We start from the raw sequence: 12321 nt of genomic DNA, 5'->3' as shown, positions 1-12321 counted from the left end.
AAGACAAAATGGATGAACTGAAGAGGCAGATGAGTAAAGTATATCATGGTCACTTTAAAAAATGTACTATGGATGAAGGGCTAGTGGCTTTCCAAAACACAGATAAGGGGCACAGTGAAGCCCCTGAGATAGAACTGGCCTCATTACCAGATGAACGGATTATGTCTCAGGGCTGCAGAGTTTTATTCACAACTATGCCACTAACTTGCTGGGTGAACTTGGGTAAACAGTTAATCTGTATATCTCAATTAGCTTTTCTAGAAAATGGAAACAACACTCATATCACCTAAATGATATTTAATTTATGTCTGCAGTGTGCCCTATGATGTTTGCACAAAAACGGCTGTCAAAAGTATTCTGGCCATTACTATGAGCCTTAAAAAAATTGAAGATCAGGTTAACAAAGGGTGGGTAAAAGCCATAAGGGCTACAGCACATAACAACAAATTCTACACGAATTGCCTTAGAGACAGCAATACTTCTTTTTACCTTGTACCTCTCGAATGCCTGTAAAGAAGGGAACGAAATGAGCGTATTTCAGTGCTAAATGTTATCATCTGCAATACGAAACAGAAAGAAACAATGCATACAAAAAATAAAAGAAAAAAATTAAGTGATTCTGCAAAAGAAAATACTCTGCTTCTCACACTATGATTTAGGGGCTTTGCAGCTTAGTACAAAACCAAGAGAGTGATTTATATTTACAACTAGTACTTTCATATTTACAACTAGTACTTCTTCCAGATACCAAGCACTAGCAAGGGAGTAAGTATGTTTTGTGGCAGAAAAAGAAAACAAGCAATATGTGGGAAGATTTCAATTATAAGCTTTGCTCCTGTAGGTTTTTCCTCCAACCCAGGCTCATGTTAGGACCGTTCACATGCACTACCTTCATGTAGTAATTTAGGCTGCAGAAGAAGCAAAGCCCAGCAGCAAACATACTCAGGCTATCGAAAGCATCTCAAAAGCAGCACAGTGTATTTAAAAAGCTACAAGACACTACTGGAGTGGGAAAAAAAAAAAGAGGAGGAGGAGGGGAAAAGACAAAGTAATTAGACTAAAGCAAAAGAGAGAAATTAGACCAAAGAAACAAAGACAAAAAAGATTCAAGAGAAGAAAAAGGGGAATTTTGAATGTTTCAACCACACTGAAAAAGGTTTTGTCTGCATCCTTTACAAGTCCCAGGACTTTGCTTTGAGTGGCTGCAAAAAGACAAACCTATTCCAATGCCACATGTGTTCAGAGGATTATGGGAGGTGGCTGCACATACAAAAGCTGGGGTAGCAGAAAGGGATGCAGCAGTGTTCACTAATAAGCTGGACTCAAGGAGAGGCTGATCCCACACTGACGATGACAAACGTGGCTGTAAACAGCAGCGGAGCGAGATGCTGACACTCTGCTAACACAAGGTTACACTTCCCACTATGGAGCTACACGGCAAATTTTAATGGGCCAAGACCGACAGCTAGGGAAATGAGTGTCCGCTCTCTGCTGCAAAAATTACAGCTTTTCCCATCCCCCTCCAACTCATTCTCCACTGTCAGTACTATAACACAATGACCTCTCATTTGGGAGTATTTTTCAATTGGGACAGTTTATTGTAAGGATGCTGGATAACTCAAGGGATTAACAGCATGGAGTCCCTTATCTCCAGTTGGGTACCTCAAAACATCACAGGTCACAAGTAGGCTGAAAGAACAGCTATGCAGTAGCAAATAGGAGTGTGACATGAGTTTGGCGGGCTCCATTCTGAAGGCCTCCATAAGGCCATAAACCTTAGCAAGGTGTGCTCTGAAGGCCAATAATGCGGAAGAGGATATGACACGTCAGGCTGCATCTAGTTGCATGATCTTGCAAAATGCTTGCAAGCAAACAGAAGTCCTCTTGCAAGCAACCAGAAATCCTTGCTTCTCCTCGATTCCTGTTCCCCTATAGCAACAGTCTGTAAGGGTACAGAGCATACAGAAGACAGTGCCACTGAGCACAAAGCAGAAAGCATTTAGCACTGTATAGGATAGTGTTCATTAAAATCGCAAATAAAATACGACTGATCATATCATGACATTTGCTGACACAGCATAAGATGTTTTAATTCTGTTGCTTTCTCATATTTGTGCATAACACCACTAATATGTTCCAAATGGAGGTCTCAATCCTGCAAAGTGCTGAATACTCTCAGTCTCCTACTCGAAGAGACTGTCAAAGAGAAGTCAGAGAAAGGCAGGGGGTATTGAGCAGAATTTGTTCATGAGTCTCTTTTCTCCCCAGATTTCTCCTCCAGATTTTGCAAGTCTGTGAAAACATATATTCTTCCTCAACTGCTTAGCATCAAATTTGAAATCAGCAATGATATGCCTGAAGGCATGGCTTTCCCATATGGAGGCATTTGTTGGATTCATGCCATAGTTGTTCTGGTGCTTCCAAAAACATTTTTATGACATGGCACCATGTGCCTACAAGTCCACTTTATGGACCCAAATCTGCTGCATGCATTAGAAGGGAGAACGCATGGATCCTGGTACAGAGAAGCCACAGCAGTGTGGTGGAAGTCAGGTCATCTGGCTTACAGAACTGAACCACTCATTTAATAAGGCTTCTGCAGATACTCAGCTGGAAGCAATAATGACTCCTAAGCAAACGTGACAGAGACTGTGGGAGTTTAGTGTAAAAAAAAAAAAAAAAAAAAAACAAGGAGAAAGACTCCACCTTTCAAAGGGCTCTAACTAGCCCACATGCAAGACTCACCACTGTGAGAGTGAAGTTTATTTTGGAGTTCTTTACATTTATAAACATGTGTACACACGTGTGTATATGTGTATAGGTACACATATATCAATACAGAAGGATATTAAACTGCTATTTGTTTCCTCTGAGCAATTATTCAGCTGTATATATAGAAAAATATTAATTAAATCAAAGGTAATGTTAGAATCTGCCTTGAGAAAGAGAATGAACTGTAGACCAGCACAGGTTGTGATGATCTGCAGCCTGCTATGAGCTTCCTAAGGGAGGGAAAAACAAAACACAAAAAAATCAATCACAAAGCACATGGTGTCAGTAACAACTTTCAGTAATCTCAGCAGAGAGATGTCTACGCAATTAGGGGATGGTACAGTGGTACTAGGCTAGAGGGCTTTTCACTGCAGAGCTTAACAGAATTCATGAACAGCACTCTCATTACATGTGTTTTACTGACCCTTCCCAGCTCAGAGTCTTTACTCACATCCCCCTTGCAAAAACCACCTCCTGTGTTCTGTGCAACTCCCGTAACTCCTGTGCAGAGTTACAAGGCAAATGCTTTGATGTGACCAGTGCCACACCCTTATGGAAAGTACTCAATTCTTGTCCTGCACTCCTCAGTCACTGACATCTCTCACTGCAAACCGCTTGTGTGCAGTAGGATGACCAAATGAAAAACGGAGAAGGAACTCAATGAGAGGATAACATGTTTAGGACAGTAAGAAGGGCTAAGAATTTTGGCAAGGTTTTGATTGAGTTATAGATGGTTGAAGAGGAAAGAGAAAAAGGAGGCTGTAAAAAAAAAACCCTGCAGCTCAGGAGTCTAGTGGCTCAATTCCCAGCCCACAGCTCCATAAAACAAAACAGAGTTCTCTTAGTTATTCTCATACACAAAAAATCCTAGAGCTCTTTCCAAAACAGTTCTAGAGTCAAAACATTGGATCACACGCACTGCCAGCTGCCAGACCCTTCTAAACTCATGCTGAGTGTATCTGAAAATCAAGACAGCTTGAAATGAGGTCTCTGAGCAGCAGAGCTTATTTTATTAGACATTAGCCCTAAAAATCTCAGTTCAAATTATACTGCACAGATTCTTCTTCAGACTCTTTACTAATAAGCGCTGATCAACAGCATACATTGCACACATTTAGGACAGACGGGCCCTGCTCAAAGACAACTCAGTGCTCGGATAAGCTCAGAGGCTTATGTGACCCTTGTCTAAGCCCTGGAAAGGCAGGAGGTGATGGCTACAGGTCAGAATTCAGAGGTCATCAGCAGGGCAACATAAGGCAGCTTACGCCTTTTGAACAAAACACCAACTCCTTAGAAAAGCAAAAAAATTGATGCAAAATGACACAGCAATGTATATTAACTTATCTGAAAGAAACAATATCCTGCTTCTTGAAAAACTCACCAGTGGCTCTCGAGATGCTGCATTTTCAGTTGCAGGGCAGGAACCAGGCTGTAAAGAAAAAAGAAGAGTGAGGTTATATTGCCACCTGATGGACACAATTAGAAATGTTCCTCTGTTAAGACCACACATTATCTGAGCAGGAGTTAGGCAGGCACACTTGGTTCCCGGTATCAGCAGCAGTTCTGTGATGGACTGAAGACAAAAAGCTCCAGATCACAGAGAAAATTAGTTCCAGCAGTTCCCACTTAAACCAACAGAATTCCCAGAATCAGCAGAACTTGCTCTAGGGACACAGCAGTTAAGTGCCAGAGAAACTACAGAGATGTCATGAGAGAAATGTTCATCTTCACTCAAATTCTGAAATATGCACGGCAGTGAACAAACACGGCATGAAGCTGGGACTCCCTCCACTGAACTCCTGGTTGCAACATTTGTCACATTACATGGTATAAGACAGGACATTTCATCATACATGAAATGAGGATAATAACCTGCCTGTCTCATAAGGACCTGATGAGTAATTGATGTCTACAAAGAACTTTGAGACACTTGAGGGAAGAAATACTGAACAAGCCCACAGTATTGCTATTAAACCGGATACAAAGGTACCCCATTTGAACTCTGTGGTTTATTTTCTCCTCTGTAGAAGGACTAAACTTAATCTGACACTGAACATCTCACGTTTCTGATATCCAGTAAAGCATCATATGCCTTCTGCACTATTCTTCCAAAGATTTCAAAATATTGGTGATTTAACTAAACCTCACAGCACCTCAGCAACATTAGTTAAAATAGTACCATCCTTGTTTCCCACACAGAATTAGGAGACTGAGTTTCAAGGCCAGTGCTGAACACCTCACCTTACGCACTAGGAAGGGCTGATTAAGGCAGGACAGCAAGTCAAAAATTGAACTAGATCTAAAGTTTGGGAGTTTGCATTCTCCAAGCTCGCCTATTGCTCATATTTGCTCACTCACTGAGAACAGGCATAGCTTTTTAGCAGAGTTCCATGTTTTACCAGAATTCGACTCTCTGAGCTTGTTTTCACTGCTGAAAAAAAGTGAAGTTTGATCTCTGTGCATCTAACATATGTCAGCTCTCCCAAGGTAGAGACACTTAAGTTTTATCACAAAATAAATTTACCCTGGTCAACAATCCGCTTTCAAATGGAATTCATATGATGTTAGGATTGCCTAAACCATGTTGCCTTCACTGTGTATTTTATCTTAGGAGAGCTGACACATATTGATTAACCCTATTAATAAAGAATGCAGTTTTATTAGTAATGAAGACAAGTTTTGAGACTCAGAGGAAAGGAGTCCTATCCACTGAGTACGGACAAAGCTAAAATTTTCAAGTAATACCATAAAATCCTTAAGAGACCTTTTGTCCTCCAGTTGTATGAGTCGCTTCCATGCACTATACTACACCTTTAAAGTATCTCAAGATTTTCCCATCAGCAAAATACTCAAAATATATAGATAGAAATAACCATTTACCACAAGAGGGTGCCAGTAACTCAAATATGCTCCAACCTCAGCTGTGTCCAGAAATATATGCATCATTACCAAGGTCCAGCTAGATCCCACAGCTAGGCAGTGATTCTTTAGGGAGCCCCCAGGTGATGTCATGTGCAGCCATCATTATTTTTGTTACTCCATTGTGTATCTGCTAAAATTCAGCCACTAAGAATTTATCTGACATAAATGGTGACCAGCGCAAATATCACCTTGGACACCATACTGGAAATCACATTCCCCGGTCTGTATGTGATGGAGAGAATGCCATGGTATATTGAGAAAAGGGCATCAAAGCATAATTTTACACGTCCCCAATTCCCAGGTACCAAAAAGGCACTTCTCTTTTCAGGCATGTCACTGGATTCCTATACTTATATACATGGTATCTCTGCTTTCAAATCTTTTATAGATGGATGAAAGAAAAATAATGGTCTCCACTTCCTAAAATAGGCAAAAATACATGAGAATCAAAACAAGAATATGGCTTGCATGAGACAGTTAACTGAACCTGTTTAGGTTGTGGATGAACTTATTGGTGCATGTGCTCTATTTTATTTTTTCAGTCAAATTTCAGGACTAACACAGGTTATATGGCTAATGATCTAAAATATTTGGGCCTGATTCATAGCACACTGAAGTCAAGGGAAAGATTCTCATCAAACTCAGTTAGCACCAGATCAGAACTGCTGAGGAAAGGCAGATGAAGAGCAGCGCAGATAAAAATCCTGTTGAATACTTTGAAAAATACATACGGCTGTTAACTAATACTTCCATGGAATTATTCCACCAACCTATTTGTGTAAGTGTTGAATCTTTTTAAGAATATGCACATTTTGCTCTTTGTAGCAGGTTTCAAGAAAAATTCAAAGCATTTTACAACACCACTTTAGCTGACTTTACAAAGAGAAAAACTATAGTTGTGAGGAGAAAGCAAGACAGCCACAAAGAAACCATTCCCCTGCACTAACCACCACAGACTATGCATCTCCAGAAAATTCCCAGAGCATCCTAAGTAGTAGAGCTTATATGTTCTGCCCTCAGAAACTAAACTGGTATTTATGGACTGCCAGTCCACACAACATCTGGCCAGCCTGGGAAATTGCCCAATGAAGGATCTGAAACGAAGCCTTGGTTCCTGTGAGAAAACATGTGTTATATTGGTAGGCAAGAGTCTTGATCCTGAAGATAAATACTCCAACATTCTATGTGACGTCTACTTGTAAATAGCCTGACAGCACATATTTGATTAGTTGGACAATTTATGGCTGTACTGGCCAAAGCTACAATGATTTTAAATACATGGAGAAACCTACATTTTCCTTCCAGCAAAATTTCCAAGCACGAGGCATCATGCAACAGCTAAGAAATTAGTATTATAAGGCAAGGGACAATAACCCTCCAGATCACAGTAGTTATGAGACAAGTCAGCAAAGAATTCATCCTTTCCATGTGATGGCTGTTCAATAGCCTGTATGTAATGGAAACAATGGATACCACAGTACACAGACCAAGTTTTTGTATCATAAACTATCTTTTAAGGCAGATTCAGCAGACAATCCAGAGGATAAACAGTCAAGAGCTACAGACAGGCGAGGAACAAAATTTACCCATATATTGGCTAATGCTGCAACTACAGAAATAAATCTCTGGAGCAACAAATCAGGCATATTACAACATCTTTAAAATTTGCTTTAATTTCTTCCTCACATGAAGGAAAAAATGCAGCTCAAGTGGGTACTATGAAGCTTTAGAAATAAAATGAGTAAAATTTGGGCCTTTGCGCGCCTCTCGCTTCCACATTAAACCACATGTAACACCATCATCAAGTATGAAAGGTGTCAAAACACCAATGCATTCCATTCGCATTACCACCTCTCCTTTCTCAGTCTCTTGCATCAAAATTAAATGTGATCTGCCTTTAGTATAGTGACCCTTCCAATATTATATAACAAACAAAAGAATCTTGCATATGGAAACCATTCTGCCTATCTTGCCTTAGTGGCTGCACTACCATTTTGGTGTCAAGCCAAATTCAGCCACTGACTTTAACAATTTCAAGCCTTTTATGACTCGCACAGACAAGCTGCATACTGACTTCTAGGTTACAGGAGTCTCAGCTTCTGCATGTAATTGTATAGATAATTAGGTATCATTTTGTGTCCCAAACCAAACAGCTTGTAAAATGTTAGACATGGTTATATAAGTCAGCAACATTACTGACAAATATTTTTAAGCGTTTCAGTTTCTCTAACACTACAGGGATTCACAGTCAAATGGAATATTGGAGGCCAGGGCTGCTGGCTTGCTGAGCCACCAAGATTCACCAAATACACTGCCAAAGTATTCATCATCAAAGAAATACTGATAGCCAAGAAAAAACAGAAAACAGTTACTGTATTTACAGACCATATCATCCTCTTGCTCTGCCCTTACTTTTATTATTAGGAATATTCACAGTGATATAGGATCTTTTCTTCTGTTGACTTTTTTTAGTAGAGACATTGCTAAAAGACCCAAGGAATATGATTTATAAACAAAATGAAATATTACAGAATCTCTGGTAGAAATGCTTATGGACTTTTCTAAAATTCTATCTCTGTAAATCATTTAATTTGGGCTGCAACACCCCCACCCTCACAATGCTTGAGGCGATATATTAATTCATGAGAATGAGAAAACGAACCTAAGCAAAACAGACAATAAGCCAAAAGGAATCTGATGCTCCCTTTTCAACAGCTGAACTAACTAGATCTGTGATAGGAAACATGATAGGAACCAAATATAAACATATGAAGCAAGGTAGTGCTAGTAGTCCTAGCCTTAAGTTGAATGCACAGTAACAAAGAAACAATCATCATCAGTGGTAGAAAGTAATTTTTTTTAAAGTTCTCTCAACATTTAGTGTGTAATGAGCACACCTTTTTTTTATCTGCATTGATACCAGTGTCAAAACTGCAATGGCTGCATGAGAGGACTGGCATTTACATTTTGTTATACTAGTAAAGATATGTTCATTATTTGGTTTTATTCTGGAATTGTCCTCCTTAAGCATCCATCTACTGTGCCATGCATTCTTCAGTTGGAGATTACACCTCCTGTTTCTGGCCAATCCTGCAAGGTCCTCTCAAATCTCATCCAAGCCAACAGAATCTGAGAGCATTTAACACCTCTCAGCTCAAGTTCTGGATGAGGACATGCAACCGAAGTCAAAGACATACTTGAATGTGAAGGCCGGGGATACCATCACCAAGCACTGACAGCCTTGAACAGGAGCAAAACTTCTGTCTCGACACAAGTGCACAGAGTTGAAAGAGGGGAAGGAGCGAATGTAAAATAGAAGCAGGGCTGCTCCTTTCAGTGCATGTGTGGAGGGACTAGGGATTAGCATGGCTATTCTTCAGCTAAACTTGACATTGCCTCACACACCTGAAGCAAGGCAAATTGCCAGAGGTGCCCTTTAAACAAACTATGCCACTAATGAAGCCATGACAGGCCTGGAGCCAAACAACATTCAACTAATTTGTGATTGCGTGAGAACCTAGCATTTTTGCATATGATGTAACAGAATCCAGCAAGAGAGGGGTAAATGGACCATGTTCACCTGCAGTGGCTTCAGACTGTCTTCCTCCCGCTCAGCCAGCTAGATGCAAAATACTCTCTCTGGTGAAAAATTACTTTCCAGCAGCCGGTATGCAGAGTAAGGTATTCTGTCTTCCTCAAATTATTCCTGACACAGAAATCATAGAAAGCCCATTTTTCACTGGGGAGGCAGTGACAAAGTGATTTTCCTGAAGCCCTTAAATTTAAAAGCCAGGGGGTTCTCCTGCTACATTTATGAGGCTTGCTAAAGATTAAGATTTTTCTAAACATCAAGCCTTCTTCTGAGGTAAAGCAACACTAAACAAATGTTAAAAAAAAAAAAGAAAAAGTGAAATGGGAGGATAGGATATCCAAACTCATAAGATCCTGAATGTTTCTTAGGCAACCACATTTGCCAGTTTATCAGATTTCTTTCTCAGGAACCTATAGTCAATAGCCCTGCAGACTGCCCAAGTGGCTTACAGATCAGTCTGAAGTTGTTTCAGATTTCCTCCTTCTGAAGGCGTTCACTCACATATGAAGAACAGATCATAATGCCTGCACCTCAAATTGTTATTGATGAAGGCATATGACCAATGCAAAACTGCCCAGCAAGCCCACTGTCAGTTTGCTGACTTGGTCTTTCACAATTTATGAGATGTGTACTGCTTAGAGTATGAATTTTAAAAGTTTTATTTCAGTTTAGTTCAATCTTGTTCCCTACAGACATAGCTTCCTCAGTCCAAAACAAGAATCCACAGAGGCTCACAGTGATTTAGCTAAAACACTACAGATTTGAATGACAGTGCATAAAAGCTTGCTGGCGGCAAACTTAGCTCCGTTTTCTTCCCTGTTGCTGAAATATCAGACCTTTCATCTCCTGTCCACTCTCTGGTCCCCTCAAGGATGATTTTACAAAATTCCATAGATACCACATACTCAGGAGTCTATCAGAGATTCTAGTGAGATGAAAATGGTCCCAGAAAGTCACTAAATTGAAGGTAGAGTTTGCAGTGAAATTGAAGTTACATTGGATCATGAGCAAGACAGTGCAACCGCCTAGAAACCTACATTGTATCCACCTACACGGTATTTCCACTTTCCCCTCTGGCTCTGCCATTCATTTCAGGTCCTGATTAAAAAAAATCACTGGTGTTTTTAGTATATTTCTTGAGAGTGTATCCAAACCAGTGAACTCATAGGTCCCTTTTACCCTTCACAGTCAGTTTCTGACAATGTTTATACTACATCTGTTATTGTTTTGCCCTTTTATACCCTTGGTTCAAGAACCTTCTTTCTCCCTTGCTGTTCCTTTTGAATATAAGTCTTCCTATTACATTTTGTCTAATCGGTACTCTACCTCATTTCAAAACCTAACTGACACATGACTCTCCTCCTTTCTCTCTCTCTTTAGCTGTTGGTTTTTTTATTCAAATAATTTACTGAATTTTACATACAGACCCAAAAATGAAAACACGCCTACTGTCTAGGGACCTAGCCTAAATAGCTCTTCCAATTAGAACTGCATTTGGCTATTGTTTGGCAAGTTGTGCCTCATATCAGTTCATGCTACCATACAAGGCAGGAAGCCAAATTACAAAACCAATCCCAACAAGATACGAAGCACTGAGACTACTCCAAAGTACACGGAATCAAAAACAATGCAGAGAATGCACAAAACCACTAAATACGACGTCCTGGTCCTCCCCAAAAGACACTGGACATGACGAAGCAACACAGTCTCACTTGGAAAGGGAGCTGTTTGCAGTTTTTCCTGTTCCAAGCTGGCCAAAGACATTTTCTGTAAGATGCCAGGGCACCCACCGCTCTGCCCACCAAAAACCCAGGCGCCTCGGAGGAAGCAGGAAAAAGGGTGAGTGCAACATACATCTTTCGGAGCCGCCGACACCGGCCGCCTCGGGACGGGCGCCCTCCTCCTCGTAGGGAGCAATGCTGCCACGCGTCCGGCGCAGGTGCCCCCGCCGGGGTGCCCGGCCAGTGGCGGCGGCACGCTTCCACTGCTGCGGGGGGGCTCGGGTAACTCGCGGCTGCCCCTGCGGCAGGCGTCCCGCCGCGAGTGACCGTTGGGGCGGCGGGGCACGCGCCTCCTTCAAAGCGAGTGACCGTTGGGGCGGCGGGGCACGCGCCCCCAGCCGCGAGTGACCGTTGGGGCGGCGCGCGGGCGGCCGCTGGCAGTGGAGCACGCGCCCCCAGCCGCGAGTGACCGTTGGGGCGGCGCGCGGGCGGCCGCTGGCAGTGGAGCACGCGCCTCCAGCCGCGAGTGACCGTTGGGGCGGCGCGCGGGCGGCCGCTGGCAGTGGAGCACGCGCCCCCAGCCGCGAGTGACCGTTGGGGCGGCGCGCGGGCGGCCGTTGGCAATGGAGCACGCGCCCCCAGCCGCGAGTGACCGTTGGGGCGGCGCGCGGGCGGCCGTTGGCAGCGGAGCACGCGCCTCCAGCCGCGAGTGACCGTTGGGGCGGCGCGCGGGCGGCCGTTGGCGGCGGGGCACGCGCCCCCTGCCCGCGCGGAGGGGGCGGGGGAGCGGAGCGGGCAGGCGATACGGCGCGGGCGCCCCCAACCGTCCGCGGCGCCGGCCGGAGGCGGTGGGGGAGAGTCGGCACGGCAGCCTCCCCTCGCCCTCTCCCCGCGGAGGCCGCGGCGCTCTCGCCTCGCCTCGCCCCACCCCGCCCGTCCTCTGCCACCCGCCGCTCGAGCCGAGCGGGCAGAGCGCCGGCCCCCATGTACCTGACTGGGCTGCTCTGCTTGCTCCGAGGAGGCCATCTTCCCAGACCCCGCTAATCCATCCACGCCCAACCGATGGAACGCCCTCACCTCCGTTCCCCCCTCGCCTCACGCGTCTCCGCCGCCTCGCGCTCGAGACAGAACGAATCAAACTCCGGGGCAGAGATCCGCCCTCCTGCGAACGACTCCTGCGATGAGTTTCCGGCCTCTGCAGCCTCCTGGCCGGGCACAGGCCTAGGGGTGGGCCTAGCTCGGGGCAAGTCTGAGAGTATTAAACGCCCTGAGTGTGAAACCGTTCAGGTTGTAGTGCTAACTGATGCCAGAGGC

General features: G+C 43.6%; 1 protein-coding gene across 2 annotated transcripts in view; it reads right to left on the bottom strand.

The window, feature by feature from the left end:
- The window catches only part of PEX14 (peroxisomal biogenesis factor 14), an 81210-nt gene extending 69074 nt beyond the window's left edge, over positions 1–12136 (bottom strand). For both annotated transcript variants that reach the window (XM_026095554.2, XM_064525587.1), the window contains exons 1-2: positions 11998–12136; positions 4154–4201 (exon numbers count right to left, since the gene is read on the bottom strand). In XM_026095554.2, the coding sequence (XP_025951339.1) occupies positions 4154–4201; positions 11998–12033 (84 nt within the window). In that variant the 5' untranslated portion in view covers positions 12034–12136. The remainder of the gene's footprint in view (positions 1–4153; positions 4202–11997) is intronic.
- Positions 12137–12321: the final 185 nt, after the last annotated feature.

Source organism: Dromaius novaehollandiae, chromosome 24 (assembly GCF_036370855.1).
Source record: "Dromaius novaehollandiae isolate bDroNov1 chromosome 24, bDroNov1.hap1, whole genome shotgun sequence".
NCBI classification, from domain to species: domain Eukaryota; kingdom Metazoa; phylum Chordata; class Aves; order Casuariiformes; family Dromaiidae; genus Dromaius; species Dromaius novaehollandiae.
Note: the sequence above shows the minus strand (reverse complement) of the source record. Positions and strands in the feature narration are given on the sequence as shown.